Source organism: Ixodes scapularis, unplaced genomic scaffold (genome assembly GCF_016920785.2).
Source record: "Ixodes scapularis isolate PalLabHiFi unplaced genomic scaffold, ASM1692078v2 PGA_scaffold9__187_contigs__length_104089568, whole genome shotgun sequence".
Classification (NCBI taxonomy): domain Eukaryota; kingdom Metazoa; phylum Arthropoda; class Arachnida; order Ixodida; family Ixodidae; genus Ixodes; species Ixodes scapularis.
In genome coordinates, this window is record NW_024609884.1 from 81132205 (window position 1) to 81150453 (window position 18249).

Consider the following 18249-nt stretch of genomic DNA (forward strand, 5'->3'; position numbering starts at 1 on the left):
TCATGATACTATGGCAGTAGTGTTGACGATTGGGCTAGTTGGTCATTCATATTAGCGGAAAACAAACTGCGCAAGGACAAGGACAGAGTAGAAGGCGGTAGACAGACACAGCGCTGTCTTACAACTGAGCTTTATTGGCACTGACAACCTGTATAAATACACAATTTGCCCGGCCCAAAAGCCAAGAAAAGAAACACAAGAGGAGGACTACACGTGTTCCTCGAGTCATCTGCAGGGGTCGTTGCTCTCCGATCTGAGTAGAAAAATACACTACTTTTCCGTCAAGGCTAGTGACGGGGCACTAACACACTCAGAGCCCGATTGTCCAATGGCGCGGGCTTCTATAATCTCACGTGTCAGTTTATCTTTTTGTTTTCTGATGACCGTGCATCGTTCAAAAAACGGAGTACATCCGCAATCGCGGCAATGCACCCCAAGGTGCCCCGACACAACCTGAGACACATTATAACGATGCTCTCTTAAACGCTCATTAAGACAACGTCCTGTCTGCCCTATGTATCTCCGGCCACAGGACAGGGGAATCGAGTATATATATACAACACCCGCAACGCATGTAACAAACTGGCTTTGGTGTTTCTTGGTGCACACCTGTCTCTCTATTACATGAGAGTTCACTCTTTTGCACATCATAGATAGCTTGCCTGGAGCCGAAAAGACCACGTGAACACCAACTCGACGTCCCACTTTTTTCAGATTATGGGATATTTTGTGTAGGTACGGTAGTACTGTGATGTTCCTGTTTTTCCTGTTAACTTGTTCAGCATTCTCAATCCGTCTTCTCTTTAGTAGAGTTTCTGCCACTGCCGTTAAGAGGCGCAACGGGTAGCCCGCGGCCATGAGCCTACGCCGTGAGCCTACGCGTTATAGTATCGGAAATTGGAACGTGGCAGAAGTCGTTGGCCATGTTTTTACAAACGAAATTGAACATTTTAGTTATTGACGATCCCTTTCAGGTAAAAAACTCGGAGCAGATAATAGACTTCCTTAAACAATGCCCTGACCAATGCCTCTCAGCATGTTCCGTAGACATTAAGGACTTATACTACTCGATTCCACACACGGAGCTTTTAATGTGCGTCGAAGAGTGTATTGACAACCACGGGTGTGTAGCGTTTCAAAATGAATGTGGTCTGTGTTGTGACCGTGGGCGTCCGAGTGCGACCACATGGTCGCCAGGCAGAAGGAAACACAACCACCCCGTGTGACAGCTCGCCAAAAAGTGTCTTTAATCTTAAATCAACAACCGGAAGAAGCTCCGCTTCCGGTAATCCCGCAGCACAACAGATGTGGTGCCATCTATTGCCAGATGTCCTCACTACATCTCCCCTTCCAGCTCGAGGAAACTTTCCTCGTGCTTTCACAAGTTCAGTCTTTGAGGAGGCTTGACTTGCCGCCCCGAACGTGTGACGCGTATACCCGGTGGGGGAGACTGCCGTGTAGAACTGTGCACCACCGCTGAATCGCCTGTTGGTCTTTCGGCAACAGGAACTGGCCCGTCTGAAGTTGCAGGCTGGGTACAAACTAAGTCGCTTGGCTGGCTGGGAGTACTGGGCGTAAACGGCACCAAGTGGCGACGGTTGCGCTGGACAACACCCCTTGGCGTCTCGACCACGTAGGAGCGCGGCCGCTTTGCCGGGCTCAACACCCTAGCAGCACATGGTATATCTTGTACCCACACGTCTTCCCCTGTTTCCAGAGGGCGCAGTGACTGGGCGGCGTGACGCCTGTTGAAGTCCTTGCGTTGATGGCTCTTCACGCTCTGGTCCCTGCTCTTGACGAGCTTTGGCGACGGCCACTTCGGCATCAGCGATGCAGGTAACCCTGGCAGCCTGGTCTGGAGGCGACGACCCATGAGCAGCTCCGAAGGGCTTTAGCCGGTCACTCCAGGTGTGTCCCGGTACACCAGTAACGCCATGTGCGGATCCTCTGCCTTCACGAAGAGCTCCTTCAGTGTTCGAACCATGCGCTCTGCCTCGCCATTTGCTTGCGGGTATCTCGGGCTGCTCGTACGGTGGGCGAACCCATACAAGGCTGCGAAAGAGGCAAATTCCGTTGACGAAAACTGCGGACCGTTATCCGCCACAGTCTCCGGAATCCCAAAGCGGGCAAAGGAACTCTTCATAGCCGCGATGACGGAGCTTTATGTTGTGGTCGCAAGACTGACCACCTCGGGGAAACCGGAATAGTAGTCAACCATGACCACATAGTTGCGTCCTTGTAGCTCAAAGAGGTCAACCCAGATACGTTACCAGGGGCGATAGGGTGTAGGAGTACCGAGAAGCGGCTCGCAGCGCTGAATTCTTGTTTGGGCACAACGCTCGCACGTCCCCACCAGTTGCTCCAGCTCGCTGTTTAAGGTTGGCCACCACACTGAGTCGCGAGCCCTTGCCTTGCATCTTCCCACGCCTTGGTGGCCCTCGTGGAGTAATGTTAGCATCTCCTTCTGAAGGGTCTGAGGAACCACGATGCGACAGTCCTTCAGCAACAGGCCCTCGAAGGCTGTGATGTTGCCTCGCTCCTTCCAGAAAGCCCTAAGATGAACTGGAACGTTGGACACCTTCTTGGGCCACCCATCCTTGCAGAATCTGAGTAGGCCGGCACAGACTCCATCCTCTGCTTGGTGCTGGCGAAGGCGATCGAGGCGAGTGGATGCAAGACTTTCGATGTCCTTGAGCAGTGACCCAACGAAGAGCTCGACGGTGTCTACTTTGTTGTCGGCAGCCTGTACAGGAGCTCGGGAAAGGGTGTCTGCTGTCGCCAGGAGCTTCCCCGGTACATAGAGAACGTTATACTGGTAGGCCATAAGCCGCATCCTCAGGCGCTGAATGCGAGGAGGGATAGCGTCCAGTTCCGCAGATCCCAACAGAATGACGAGGGGTCGATGATCTGTTTCGACATCAAACCTGATGCCACGGACGAACTGGTCGAATCTTTCAACGGCCCATGTGACGGCCAGAGCCTCTTTCTCCGTCTGGCTATACCGGGTTTCTGTCGGTGTAAGAGGTCGCGAAGCGTAGGCAACGGCACGACGCTCTCCCGATGGTTGGTCCTGTAGCAGAACGGCTCCCAGTCCATACGAACTTGCATCAGCCGACACTGTGGTATGGTACGAAGGGTCGTACCTGGCCATGCAGACCTTGGAGCTCGACATGCCCTTAAGACGATCAAAGGCAGACTGCTGACTGGGCCCCCAACACCATGCACTGTTCTTTTGGAGAAGAGCACGAATCGGCGTAGTCACGTCGGACAGGTGAGGAAGAAAACGGCCTACGTGATTAGCCATGCCGAGAAGTCTCCTGACACCACTGACGTCCGCTGGGGCCTCCAAGTTGACCAGAGCCTGGACCTTGTCTGGATCGGGGCTGATACCGTCTGCACTGACTGTGACTCCCAAGAACCTAACAGTGGACGCTGAAAAGACGCACTTGGCCCTGTTCAGTTTCACTCCGGCACTGCTCAGGCGACCCAACACTGTTGCAAGACGCCGGTCATGTTCCTCTTGGGTGCGTCCGAAAACCAAAATGTCATCGATCATGTGGACTACTCCGTCGAGACCCTCCAGGATCCTCCCCATTTGACGTTGGAAATACTCCGGAGCGGAGCAAATTCCATAAGGAAGGCGACAGAAACAGTATCTGCCGAACGGGGTGATGAAGGTCGTGAGGAGCTGGCTTTCGGCAGATAGCTTGATCTGGTGCAAACTGGCTGTAGCGTCGAGCTTGGAAAAGATCCGTGCAGGACCCAGACGTCCCAGGATGTGCTCCACCGATGGGAGGACGTGACGCTCCCGCTGGACCACCTGGTTAAGGCGTGTGAGATCGACACAGATCCGGTAACCTCCAGAGGACTTGGGGACGACAACGATACCAGAACACCAGTCCGTCGGATCGTCGACTTTACGGATCACACCGTCAGCTTCTAGCTTATCCAGTTCTTCGCGGACAATGTTATGAAGGGGGATCGGAATGCGGCGAGGAACGCTGAGGGAGAACGGCTGTGCTCCTGGCTGGAGTCGAATCACATACTCGTCCTTCAGCTCACCCAACCCTTCGAAGATGTCGCTGTGAAGAGGGCTCTGCTGGTTGAGACTGGAGAGGGCGTCAACGAACTTCACGACACCCAGCTTCTGAATGGCAGGAAACCCCAAAAGAGGCGGGTCTTGCGACGGCAGGACGTAAACCCGCTCCACTACCGACTTGCCTTTCCAAGTCAATGTGGCTTGGAAGGTACCGAGAACTGTCAATGGGTGATTGCCCGGTCCAGTGAGTTGCCCTTCAGGCTCTTGGAGACTGCGAGGTGCTCCGGGAAACGTGCTTGGCACCACCGTGACTTCGGCTCCGGAGTCCACTTTGAAGTCGACGTCGTACACTCTAAGAAAAAAGGGAGGAGAAAGGTAGCAAAAGCGACTGTTCCTCCTTGTGGCGGACAAGTTGCCCAGAGAAGGGAGGAACGGCAGTTCAGATGAACGGAGGAGGGCGAGTTCCTCCTTGTTCAGTTGGCGCAGGGGTAGAACATCGCGCTACTGACCAAGTGGTCAACGGTTCGATCCCAAGGAAAGTGGGTTTTTTTTTGTTTGTTTTTTGTAAAGTTTTTTGTTTTATTTTTGTTTACCAAAACACACATAAACAAACCCAGACCGATGAAAGGAAAATTAAAGTCATTATTCTCCGAGACGTTTTCCTCCTCCAGGCAGACCGGAGAAAGCTTTCGCCCTCCCGACTCATCTTCTTTCGGTTTCGTTTTTCGAGCACATCGCGCACGTTGTTTAATAAATTAATGTTGAGTTGATTGAGCTTCGGCGGCAGCGAAGGCCGCCTGTAATTCCGTCTTCTAGTCCAAACGTGCAGAACATTTCGGTTGCATTGACGTTTTTACCACTAATTTTATCAAATGAGCTGCCGCTAGAAATAGCGAAGTTCCGGAGCAGTGCCAGCAGTGCTACATACACTGGGTAAGACGGCCGTCTCCAATTTGCGGGACACACGCGGAACTACAGCAGCGAAACCACGAGGAACTGTGTCGACGTTTTCGACGTTATGGAAATCGCGGGAACTGCGTCCAAGGAAGGCAGGTTTTCCTGCCGGCTGCCTGGGTGCCTTCCGTGCTGAGTTCGGTTCCGTTGTCCCGTGCCGAGTGCCAACCGTCGTTCAACGTGATTCTTCTGCGTGTCAGCAACATCGTCAACGTGGTTCTGTATTTCTTCGTGTCAGCGACATCGTGATGGCAGTGTTGTGGGTTGTGAACAGAAGACTGGAATTATCGCCGATGTGACCGTGTGTTCGCGTATCAGTGGTGTAACAACAAGATGAGATGACGTAAACTGTCGGGCATTGATGCCGCTAGTCCGGCCGTTATCGGAGGGGCCGGGGTGTCGCAGGATGACATTCCGCTTTACATTAAAGAGTTTAAAACCACTTGAGGGATTAGGTGCAGTCGATCGACGTGTGGATAGTCATGTTGGAACGCTGGTCTGAACGGTAAGCTCCTATCGTACAGTGGCCAATGTGACTGTCGGTCCCCGAGAGCGATTGCGCTCTGGGGAAAAGACAACACTACGAAAGTATGACGGAAACTACGTATATTTATAATGGAAGTTTAGCATAAAAAAAAAAAAGACAGGCAAAATCGAAAAAAAAAAAACGCTATCCTTTATTTTACTGTTTAAATATATTACGGTTCCTGTAGAAACTGCCCTCTAAGTGGCGCGCTGGGATGAGCGCTAGAAGTTTTCGAGCTCGCAACGGCGCAGCTCCGTACACTTAACAGTTGTCGGAAGTCGCGGCTTTGACTGCATTCAAGTTGATCGAAAAGCGATTTCCGTGCCCGTGAAGCATCACTTCCAGCTGAGTGGATATCCGATCTACAGAGATTAATTCTAGACGGCAATTGCAGCTTTGCGCGAACAGCACAAAAAGAAAAACGAACACTACAATATAAATACTAGCTACGAAGGGCCATGCGGGAAAACAAACTCATGGCTTGCAACCACATTGGAGCGGCTCGATTTATTGGCTTTCAAATAATTATGGCATGATCGAGCGTCTTCTTTTTAATAAGAGATTCATCCCCTGAGCCATTAAAAATAGCCTCAGATGTATGACATTGCTGGAAAAAAATGAACATGTTCGGAATATTTTTTTTTTTGCTTAGGGAGTCACCGAAAAATTCCGTACGTTCAAAACCAAGGAGGTTATAAACAACTTCTATAGAACCTCCTTGTTCAAAACGACCACTATAAAAGACGGAAACGCAGGGCTCGGTAGTAGTGATCGGGGTAGTGTGCTGTTGTATTGATGTCTGTATGTGCGATGCCTGTGTATGCGTTCAATATATGTTGACCTGATGTTTGTACTGTGCGCAACGTGTCTACATGTGTTAGAGATTCCGAAGAAAAGGAAACGCAATTGTAGCGTAAGAAAATAAAAATATTTTTTTGTAAAACATGAATTGGGCGGTACCTAGCGCCACCTAGCCTAGCTACGTGCGATTACTCTGCTTGACCCTGCCATCTGGTGGCAAGCGATTTAACATCCTTTTACGCTACGCGGCTACGCCATAATTTCGTGTTACCGTGCTGAGATAAGCGAAGAGGTTGCTTCGGATTTGCTTTTTTTTGAGAGCGGCTTTTGGTTTTGCGGGCGAATGATTTTCACTCCTCCGTGATGTGCGGTTGACGCTACGGTTGACGAAGGAATTGTGGCTCGAGGAATAGCAAAGGTAGGACATAAAGTGCGCGAACTGAGTGCCGGTTGTCTCCGTTGAACATCGCAGTGCTGACGATGAGAAGACTGAGTGACTGCATGCTTTCGAAACGTAAGTTTCTTTACCTGCAGGGGTAAAGAAACTTCGGAAATAAATACAGTTCGCGGAAAGCTCGTGTTACGTTTTTATTTCCTGCTCCTCTCGCTTCGTGCAATAGACTTAGTGTTCTCGTTAAGCCTTACCGAGCTCGATTTGCTCGATTCGTGGCCGCCATAATGAGATGCAGTCGACGGAGGAACTTTTCCTCCCCTGCTTAAGGGACGAAAGTTTCTCCCTTTCTGAAGGAACATATGTGTCAAGGGCGTTCCTCCCTTTAGGGAGGACTATACTGACCCTTTTTTCTAAGAGTGTACCCGTTGACGGCGACTGTTGTGTCATCATGTCCGAATCGAATGTCATGTGTCGGTTAACTGTGACGTCACTCTTTAACCTATAGATAGCGCGGCTGCTATCAGTATAAAAGCAGCCATGAGTGTGCCTACGGGTTTGTTGTATTCTTGGCATCATCGAATAAACATGCAAGCTGCAGAAACTGAGTACTTCCCTAGAGGCTAAAACAGTGGCGACGAGGATGAGATAGCCGAGAAGACAGAAGCCAGCACTGTCATCGGCAAAAACCCAAGCGCCTTGACCGAGGACCACGGGATGGCTTCGTGCGGCGGCCGGTTCGAGCAGTTCATCGAAGATGGGGAGGAAGACTTCGAGTCGTACGTCGAGCGGATGGAACACTATCTTCGAGCAACGAAGGTGAGCGACGACTTGAAAGTCTCGGTCTTCGTAACGGCCATCGGGAAGCAAGCGTACCGCACGTTGAAGACGCTGTTAACACCAGTGAAGCCAGAACAAAAGGACTATGCGCATCTGGTCGCGGTCCTCAGGGAGCATTACGCTCCGAAGCCGATGGTAATCGCCGAGCGATTCAGATTCAACCGGAGGGCCCAGCTCGAGAAGGAAACGGTGGCGACATACACGGTTGAGTTAAAAAGGCTCGCGGCCACCTGCGAGTTCGGGCAGTTCCTGGATGAAGCACTCCGGGACCGTTTTGTCGCGGGGCTAAAGGACCAGGCAGCCCAAGCAGAGCTTCTAAAAAAGAAAACTCTAACTTTTTCGGCGGCATGCGACATTGCCAGAAGCATTGAGCTCGCACGAGCAGAGACCAAGATATTTCAGCCAGCAGCCTCTGAACAACTAGAGGTGAACGCCGTCCAACGTCTAGGCCCAGACAGGAACGTCGGAGCGGCTACCAGGAAGGCGACGATGGAAGTCAACACTGAGAGGCCCGAGGCGTCAGGCTGTTTCCGCTGCGGAGCACCCCATCACGAGTCAAGTTGCCCGTTTCGGAAGTACAAGTGCCGAGCGTGTAGACGAGTGGGACACTTGGCAAGGGCCTGCAAAGCAACGTCCCGTTTGGTGCAAGCCGTGGACGACAGTAGTGGTGAGGAAAAAGTTTGGCTGTACAACATTGGCTCCTGCAGTGCTAGAAAAGGGGGTTACACTACTGAAGTTCGAGTGGCGGGAACAATGGTGACAATGCAAGTTGATACAGGAGCCTCGGTTTCCATTGTGCCTGAAGAGGTGTATAAGCAGTACTGGCCTGGATTGTCTCTCTCAAACTGCCGCCTAAAGTTGAAAACTTATGGGGGCGTGCCTTTGGAGGTAATTGGCAAGTTGATTGTACCTGTGGAGCACAATGGGCAGACCATGACGTTGTCGCTTGTAGTGGTTCGCACGCCGCAGAAATGTGAGACTGTGTTAATGGGCCGCGATTGGCTAGAAGCGTTGAGGCTAGACTGGATGAGCGTGTATGGGGTTAGTCTAGACCAAGTGGCAGGTCTGGTTGACCGATTCTCGCAGGTGTTTGAGCCTGAGCTGGGATTAATCGCGGGCAGTCAAGTTAAATTAGTATTGAAGGACGACACGACCCCAGTCTTTTGTAAACATAGAACTGTACCATTCGCTTTAAGAGAGTCAGTAGAACAAGAGTTGCATGCGCTCGTGAAAACGGGGGTCCTGGTCCCTGTTCAGCAGAGTGAGTGGGCAACACCGTTGGTCGTTGTCCCTAAGCCGAACAACAAAGTGAGGTTGTGCGGCGACTATAAAGTGACGCTGAACCCGAATCTCAGAACAGACCACTATCCCTTGCCGGTAATGGAAGACGTGTTTGCAACGCTACACGGGTGCAAATATTTCACGGTACTTGATCTTTCTACAGCGTACCAGCAGCTGCAACTGCACCCGGATTCGCAGTCTCTTGTAACTGTGAACACGCATATGGGCTTGTTTAAGTATACACGCCTTCCATACGGCATCACGAGTGCACCGTCTATTTTTCAGGCTGTAATGGACGAAATATTGAAGGGCCTTGACAGAGTATCATGCTATCTTGACGATGTGTTGATAGCCGGAGAAACTTCGGAAGAATGTTATCGAAAAGTGGAAAGCGTGCTGACAAGGTTCAAGGAGCACGGTATCAAAGTAAAAAAAGAAAAATGCAAGTTTCTTCAGACGTCGGTGGCTTACTTGGGCCACGTAATTGATAAACATGGGATTCGGCCTTCCGAGGAAAACCTACGCGCAATCAAAGAGGCGCCAAAACCCCAGAACAAACAAGAGCTGCGAGCGTACCTGGGGCTGCTAAATTTCTACGGGAAATTTGTTCCGAACATGTCAGCAGAGCTGAAGCCACTTCACCAGTTACTAAGTGACAGCACCAGTTGGGATTGGACCGTAGTGGAGGAAAAAGTGTTTCAAGAAACAAAACGGTGGCTGACGCACGAACGAGTGTTGACTTACTACGATCCTGAAAAGGACCTCGGTCTTGTATGTGACGCGTCGGCATACGGCGTCGGCGCGATACTCTTTCATAAAGTTGGTACTGAGGAGAGGCCCATCGCTTTCGCGTCTAGGACGCTCTGCAAGGCGGAGCAAGGCTACGCGCACATTGAAAAAGAGGCGCTTGCAGTGGTTTTTGGTTTAAAAAAATTTCACAAGTTCCTCTTCGGCCGAAAATTTTGCATCTACTCTGACCATCAACCACTGGTGGGAATTCTGGGGCATGGTAAGCCGATTCCTGCAATGTCAGCAGCACGCGTGCAGCGCTGGGCCTTACTGCTTGCCGCTTATAACTATGTTTGGGTGTATCGAAAATCCAGTGATATAGGAAATGCCGACGCGCTTTCACGGCTACCGCTTCCAAACAAAGATGAGTCAGAGTGCGTGCAGTTCTTTTCGGCGCTAGACGAAGCTCCGCTATCTGCAAAAGAGATAAGACGGGAAACGCGAAGGGATCAGTTGTTGTCGAAAGTGCTGTTCTACACACAAAACGGCTGGCCTTCGAAAGTTACAGACGATTTGCTAGCGCCTTACTATGTTCGACGTAACGAACTGTCAGTCGATCAAGATTGTGCAACTTGGGGTAATCGCGTAGTGGTTCCGTTGTCACTCAGAAGTAGCGTCTTGACGATGCTGCACGAAGGTCATCCGGGGATGACGCGAATGAAAATGTTGTCCAGGTGCCACGTTTGGTGGCCTCGTCTAACACAAGATGTAGAGCAAACAGTGAAACAGTGCGTCACGTGTCAGCTGTCGCAAAACGCTGCGCCCAAGGTACCCTTGTTGTCGTGGGGTTGGCCTAAGCGTAGATGGGAGAGAGTGCATATAGACTATGCGTATCGCGATCAGCAATGGTTTCTTGTGCTGGTGGACGCCCATTCTAAATGGATTGAAGTGTTTGTGATGAACAGTACTAGTAGTGAGAAGACCGTGGAAAAACTGCGCAGTGTGTTTGCGGCATACGGGCTACCGGAAGAGGTAGTGACCGATAATGGGCCTCAATTCACATCAGCAGATTTCGAACTCTTTTTGAGTAGGAATGGCGTCCTACACAGCAAGTCTCCGCCCTACCATCCCGCCTCCAATGGCAGCGCGGAACGCTGCGTACAAACCGTGAAAAAGGCTTTGTTTAAACAAGTGCTGGACGAGCAGAGAAGCGGCCATGCGAACCCTAGTAGCACCATATGTTGCCATAACGTTACTGGAATGTCACAAATGTAAAGTAACGTTGGGGCACATTTGGGTATGTTACAGCAACGTTAGAAAACTAACGTAACAGGTACGTTCACCTGTAACATTGTTTCACTGTCACTGAACGTCGTGCAACGTGTCATTACATAGGCAAACGTTCCAGGAATGTTAGAGAAGCAACATTGGAGTAACGTTTAGAAATAACCTCTTGGTAACATTTCTACCCTGACATAAGGGCAATGTTTTGCAGCGACGTTGGCCTTATGTGACGAAATGTGACACATCACCACATCACACAAAGACTGGTGAAGGATACACGAAGACACTAAACTTTGAATAGTTCAATAGATTTTCTTGGTCAAACATTTTTATTTTTATACAAACAGAAAGACCACCCTAATGCTTGTGAATGGCGTATTTGAAACAAGTGTTCAAAATGTACTCTAAACAAATTGCAGAAAACTAAAAGAAAATCTGTCCAAAAGGTTTATAATAAAATTGAATTCATTTGTGTGTGTGGCATTTGCTTGCACAATTTACAATCAAGTTTAATATAATGGGCTAAGTGGTAATGCAAGGCTGGCAAACTTATAATGAACATGGCTTACATTTCGTTGCCATAGGATTGTTCAGTGAGCCTCAACTCGAGGATGAAGGTGAACAAAATGGTTTGTTGTAGCCACACTAAAGCAGATGCAAACACACTAAGGCACCCTACTGTGGTTTTTGTCATACTATGAACAAAACACACACCAACAGAGGCCTTGTCGAGAAGTCTGTTGAGACTTGCCTGTTTGAGCTGGCTTCCTTCCTGCCCCTTAACCTGTCTCGCCCTTACAAAAATTATCAATGAGTTTCTATTGAGTTTGCGCATTCTATAAGAACACATTAGGACTTCAATTGAAACTCATTTATCATTTTTGTAAGGGCGAGTTGGCGAGTCTGCTCAATATTCACAAGCTAACATGCACCCTTATCATTGCTTCTTAGGTTAGGATCATTCGGATGCCCAGCGTCTGGAACGCATGCTAAAGATAACAAGAGAGTGAAGTCATAGGGCGTTATTGTGTTATCGAAGGCGGAAAACTCATGCTAGTGACGTGACGACCCAAAGACCTCCCAAACATGTATAGGATGGCACGCGAGTGATAGCCTGTAAATTAAACTGGAACCTGAGCTAGCTGAAATTATCACCAAAGGTGTACTTTAGTGGTGTGCTCTATTACGTTAACTTTTGAAGCGTAGCTCTGTTTCTGTAAAAAATATTAACATGATTACCCTACTACCAAGTCGCAGAGAGTTCTTGAGGTCGACTGAATGCTCTATCCGACCCGAGCTTCCTGCGAAAATATTTCTACTATTTAAAATAGAAGCAAGGAATAATTTCGCAATGGACTCGACTCAAATCGAGCGATTGGGTGGTTCTTACTCTCGCCGTCTTGGTTGTCTGCGTCAGTGCTTGCCATAGAGATTAAGAGAAATCTTGGAGCATGCAGTATAAAATACACCCTGGTTGAAAATTTGAAATAGTTACATGCGGAAGCTCATTTTTCAGTCCAATTTATAGGCCACCGCTCTGTTTCTTCGGAAAACTAAAAAAGTGGCGGCTCATTGCAACATATACTGCAAGTGAGATGACCGGTGGTAGCCATCGTCTCATAGACAGAGGAGGGGAAAAGGGAGACGGTCCAGAGGGAAGGTGAGCGAGGAGATGGGAAGAAAGAGGTCAAGTATGAAGGTCGAAGGCCAAAAGCACATGCTCACACAAGGAAGAGAAGAGGCGGAAGGGAGAGGGGACTGAGGATGAAATGGCTGAGGGAGCATGAAGGGAGAGAAAGATGAAGAGAAGTTGGGCAGGGAGGAGCGAGATCGGACGGAGTAGAGAGGCAAGAGGGGAGGAAGAGCACACAGAGGGAAGATGAGACCAATGGGGGAGAGGAAGGAGTGGAGGGAATGAGGAGATGGGGAAGGGGTGGGGCCAGATAAAAGAGCGAGCAAGAAGGGGTGGTCCAGTAGCTTGTGGTACAAAGTCGAAGGTCATAGGCCACGGTTGCACGGACACAAGATCATACTTCCCCGACCACTTAAAATGAAGAGCTATATCCAGCGACCACCATAAAAGCAAAGATCAAAGGCCATGAACACAGAATCACTCAAGCGAGAGAGAAGGGGGAAGAGGGGAGGAAAGGTGAGGTGGATGGATAGCGGGAAAAAAGAGAAAGATGGACGGGAGGGTGGAGGAAGAGGGGAGGGAGGGAAGAGGAGACCGAGGAGATAGATAGAAGGAGAGATGGCGAGGAGCAGCACCCAAGGGTCCAAAGTCGAAATCAAAGGTCAGAAGCTACGAACATATAATTCTATGGAGGTAGGGGAGGGGGAGCGAGGGGGAGCGAGAAAGTGAGGGGGGAAAGAAAAGGAAAGGCAACATAGGAGAGATGGTACGAGATGAAAGAAAAGTGGAGTGAGGATAAGGCCAGGTAGGAAGAAGATCCAGCGTCAAGGGCCACGGATACACGGACGCACTCCGCATCCCACTCAAAATCAAGGGCCGGAAGGGCCATGAACGGTTACTGCCGTAAAAGACGAAAAGAAGCGAGGCGCGTGGACGAGTGAGTGAGTGATGATAGCGCATACTACTGTTGCTGAACGAGATTTCCAGTGCACGGGTGGCTGTCCGTCACTCGTGTGCTTCTGCTTCGCTAGCAATTAAAATAAAAGGAGTAAAATCGCTGCGTCACTCGTGTGCTTCTGCTTCGCTCGCAATAAAAATTAAACGAGTATAATCTCGCACATATTTAGTCCTTGTTCACTTCTCGCCAAAGAGCAGTCGACAGAAGTGGTCAGAACAAAACCAAGCTCGCTCTGCGTGGACCACATTTTGTGCTACTTGGGAAGTCTCTGCAACATCGCGTCGATCAGTTCCTATTTAGTTACAGGAACACACCCACCGGGACAACCGATGAAACTCCGGCCCAGCTGTTCCTGTCCTGGAGGCCCAGAACAAGACTGAGTCTGCTGCACCCCGACATAGAGCAACGAATGAAAAAGAGACTCGAGCGAACCAAAGAATACGCAGACCAGCACCGGGGGTCCTGGAGAGAGTTCTCTGAGGGTGACCAAGTTATGATAAAAGGCTTACGGGCCGGAGATTCCAAATGGCTGACGGGCACAATAAGCAAGCGTGTGAGCCCAGCTACGTATCTGGTTTGGGTTGGGGGGGAAGAGCGGTACATTCATGCTGACAACCTGCGGCCAAGATCATTTCAGGCTGACCTGAGGACACCTAACAGACTGGAGCAGTTTTCGGACATCGAGACCGATACGGCTACAACTGACAATGAATCACCTGACGACCATGACCCGGCACAAGCAGAGAACGGAGCCGCGACACCACGGGCACCTGACCCAGGCCGCAGCATGCCCAGTGCTGTGACTGTTGGTCCCAATGCCCCACCATCGGACAACCGGGCCTCCAGACTGGAAGCTCCGCCGGCTTCTCCACTCTTGCCTCGGCGCAGCACACGGCCAAGCCGACCCCCAGAGCGCTACAAGCCGTAGACTCCACAAACTTTCTAAAGGGGAAGGAATGTTGTGTCATCATGTCCGAATCGAATGTCATGTGTCGGTTAACTGTGACGTCACTCTTTAACCTATAGATAGCGCGGCTGCTATCAGTATAAAAGCAGCCATGAGTGTGCCTACGGGTTTGTTGTATTCTTGGCATCATCGAATAAACATGCAAGCTGCAGAAACTGAGTACTTCCCTGGCTGGAGTCGAATCACATACTCGTCCTTCAGCTCACCCAACCCTTCGAAGATGTCGCTGTGAAGAGGGCTCTGCTGGTTGAGACTGGAGAGGGCGTCAACGAACTTCACGACACCCAGCTTCTGAATGGCAGGAAACCCCAAAAGAGGCGGGTCTTGCGACGGCAGGACGTAAACCCGCTCCACTACCGACTTGCCTTTCCAAGTCAATGTGGCTTGGAAGGTACCGAGAACTGTCAATGGGTGATTGCCCGGTCCAGTGAGTTGCCCTTCAGGCTCTTGGAGACTGCGAGGTGCTCCGGGAAACGTGTTTGGCACCACCGTGACTTCGGCTCCGGAGTCCATTTTGAAGTCGACGTCGTACCCGTTGACGGCGACCTTGACAAACTTCGCTCGGCCCGCGGTCGAAACGGCATGTAGATGAACAGTGCTCAAACTTCGTTTTCGCTTCTCGCAGACATCTTCGAAGTGACCCAGGCGTCGACAGTAGTGACACTTGGCTTGTCTAGCCGGGCACTCGTGGCGGGGGTGCGCTTGACGGCCGCAGAATCTGCAGTTCTTGCTGCCTTCTCTCTGCGACGACGCCGAGTCTCGCTTGGGAGACGTCTTGGGGGCCGGTTTCCTTCCTTTCTTCACACGTGCTTCATCCAGCTTGAGCTGCTCAGGTGCGACGGCAGCTGTCTCGTCACGAAAAACGGTCGCCCGCGCCTTGACGGCGTCTTCGTGGATGCGTGCTTGTAGCCGGGCCTCGGCCATGGTGAGGGTCGGACAGCGGCACAGCTTGTCAGAGAGTCTCGAGTCGAGAAGTCCTACGACGAAGCGGTCTCTAACGAGCCTGTCTTCGACCTCTGTGGACGGATAGTTCCACTTGCGGACGAGTGCTCGAAGGGCCGTGTAAAAACTGTCGACGGTTCCCCCTCGTTCCTGGACCCGCCGGTGAAAAAGCACGCTCTCGTACGCTTCGTTCGGTGGATGCACGAAGTGCGCCTTGAACTTGTCTGTTACCGCAGCGAAGGACCGCCATTCCTCTGCGGTGAGGCCTAACGTCTCAAGAACACGCCGCGCCTCTTCGGATCCCATAGTGTACAGTAACGTCCGCACCTGAACTTCGTCCGACGCTTGGTAGAGGCCTGACGCAAAGCTGAAGTCTTCGAATTGTAGAAGCCATTGCGGCCACTTGTCGGGGTTTGCGAAGTCGAATTTGGGCGGTGGAACCAAGCTCGGGAGTGAGACGACGGGGGCGGTGGCGGCGGCAGCTTCCGTTATTCTCTCCTGCGACATGACGAGGAACGCAGCGACGGTGACGAGAAGACGGAAAGCGTAGCAGCGTGCGACGCGGAGACGACGAGAGGCAGGGCTGGCTGTGAGGATAGCAGTGATAGCAGCAGCAGGAGGAGGACGTCAGACCGGGAGGCCGGCCACTTCTGACACCATGTTGTGACCGTGGGCGTCCGAGTGCGACCACATGGTCGCCAGGCAGAAGGAAACAGAATTAACCAACCCGTGTGACAGCTCGCCAAAAAGTGTCTTTAATCTTAAATCAACAACCGGAAGAAGCTCCGCTTCCGGTAATCCCGCAGCACAACACATGTGGTGCCATCTATTGCCAGATGTCCTCACTACAGTCTGGGGGTAAGAGACTTCTTGGAGCTTTTAACCTTTTACCTCAAGTCGACGTTTACAACTTAAAATGGAGAAACTTTTATTCAGAAAAACGGCATATGCATCGGTTCCTGTTTAGCTCCCGTGTTGAGCAACATTTATCTGGCATTTTTTGACAAAATTTTATCTAATAAACTTGAAGGCTCTAGGGTAAAAAAGGTTTTTAGGTTTGTAGATGACTACTTAGTGCTTGTTGACTGTGACTCAGACCACTTTGCTGGCGAAATTTCTGAGGTTTTGGCCACTTTTAGTAAATGCTTAGAACCACTGGTTATCACGCACGAATTACCAGTAAACGGTTCCATAAGATTTTTAGACCTTAGGCTGCAGTGTCTCCCCACACACACCTGCTGGCTTTATGAACCAAGGAGTAATAAACCCCTCCTGTCGTTTTCGTCTGCCCACTCTAAACTGATAAAAAGGGGAATCATCAACATTTGCTTTAAGAACGCCCTTAATAAATCCTGCTTTCACTTAGTCAAGGATAGCTTTAAGAATCAAGCAGCGAGGCTCACGGCCGCGGGCTACCCGTTGCGCCTCTTAACGGCAGTGGCAGAAACTCTACTAAAGAGAAGACGGATTGAGAATGCTGAACAAGTTAACAGGAAAAACAGGAACATCACAGTACTACCGTACCTACACAAAATATCCCATAATCTGAAAAAAGTGGGACGTCGAGCTGGTGTTCACGTGGTCTTTTCGGCTCCAGACAAGCTATCTATGATGTGCATAAGAGTGAACTCTCATGTAATAGAGAGACAGGTGTGCACCAAGAAACACCAAAGCCAGTTTGTTACATGCGTTGCGGGTGTTGTATACTCGATTCCCCTGTCCTGCGGCCGGAGATACATAGGGCAGACAGGACGTTGTCTTAATGAGCGTTTAAGAGAGCATCGTTATAATGTGTCTCAGGTTGTGTCGGGGCACCTTGGGGTGCATTGCCGCGATTGCGGATGTACTCCGTTTTTTGAACGATGCGCGGTCATCAGAAAACAAAAAGATAAACTGACACGTGAGATTATAGAAGCCCGCGCCATTGGACAATCGGGCTCTGAGTGTGTTAGTGCCCCGTCACTTGCCTTGACGGTAAAGGAGTGTATTTTTCTACTCAGATCGGAGAGCATCGGCGCCTGCAGATGACTCGAGGAACACGTGTAGTCCTCCTCTTGTGTTTCTTTTCTTGGCTTTTGGGCCGGGCAAATTGTGTATTTATACAGGTTGTCAGTGCCAATAAAGCTCAGTTGTAAGACAGCGCTGTGTCTGTCTACCGCCTTCTACTCTGTCCTTGTCCTTGCGCTGTTTGTTTTCCGCTGATACTATGAGCCTACGAACGAAGATCGAGAGATTCCCAGTTCGGGAGTAATGGCAGTTTATTCGGTCGGACAACTCGTCTACGTGAGGAATTTCTGCGGAAGTCGGGCCTTCCATGTAAAACTTGAGTGGAAAAGGCTCAATGTCGGTTGACCAAAAGGTCTCATCCCTCTGAATACAATGGATATCAATGCCCTTGAGTGTAAATATAACTAAATCACAAAACTCTCTTTGTGTATTGTGTAACTGCCCTTGTATTTGATATTAGAAGCAATGGTGGTGATTTGGACCTTTCACACCAGGCTCCTTTTTCTTATTTTTCGCCTCATACTCCTTTGCGGTTTAAGTATGCTTCAAGAATCTTTTGGAACGGGGACACTTTACGTCAACGAGGCCATTTGTTCCAAGTAGTCAATCAGGGAGTGCTGCTAGAAATCCGTCCCCCATATTAACGAATAAGTCGCACTTCTGCACAGTGCAGTTTTCCTGTTCCACGTACAGCTGTAAAGCAGCATCCTCATTGATTCTACCGTATTCTGTTGCGGGTGAGGAAAGTCTTTGGGTACACGATACTTGAAACAAGTCTGGCACTGTACGTTGTGGTTCGACACCCACTAATGTTGTCGTCCTTATAGAGCCTCATCATTTAATTGTTACCTCGTCACCTCATATTGCTCTTCATCAACAGTAAGTACATAAGGCTAC

The 18249-nt window shown here is 50.2% G+C and overlaps 2 protein-coding genes across 2 annotated transcripts; one reads left to right on the top strand and one right to left on the bottom strand.

The window, feature by feature from the left end:
- The first annotated feature begins 7421 nt into the window (after window positions 1-7421).
- On the top strand, window positions 7422-13939 carry LOC121833676. Its single transcript, XM_042287117.1, has 2 exons — window positions 7422-8218; window positions 13737-13939. The coding sequence occupies exons 1-2, from the start codon at window positions 7429-7431 to the stop codon at window positions 13814-13816; spliced, it is 870 nt and encodes a 289-aa protein (XP_042143051.1). The 5' UTR covers window positions 7422-7428; the 3' UTR covers window positions 13817-13939.
- Window positions 13940-14529: 590 nt separating this feature from the next.
- On the bottom strand, window positions 14530-15327 carry LOC121833807 (uncharacterized protein K02A2.6-like). Its single transcript, XM_042287452.1, has one exon. The coding sequence runs from the start codon at window positions 15325-15327 to the stop codon at window positions 14530-14532; it is 798 nt and encodes a 265-aa protein (XP_042143386.1).
- Between the last annotated feature and the right edge of the window lie 2922 nt (window positions 15328-18249).

Excerpts from the sequence above, each read along its gene's own strand:
- LOC121833807 (XM_042287452.1), bottom strand. The coding sequence starts at position 15,327 with ATGGCCGAGGCCCGGCTACAAGCACGCATCCACGAAGACGCCGTCAAG.
- LOC121833676 (XM_042287117.1), top strand. The coding sequence starts at position 7,429 with ATGGCTTCGTGCGGCGGCCGGTTCGAGCAGTTCATCGAAGATGGGGAG. Across the intron at positions 8,219-13,736 it reads AGCCGTGGACGACAGTAGTG|TTACAGGAACACACCCACCG; the intron begins GTGAGGAAAAAG and ends GTTCCTATTTAG.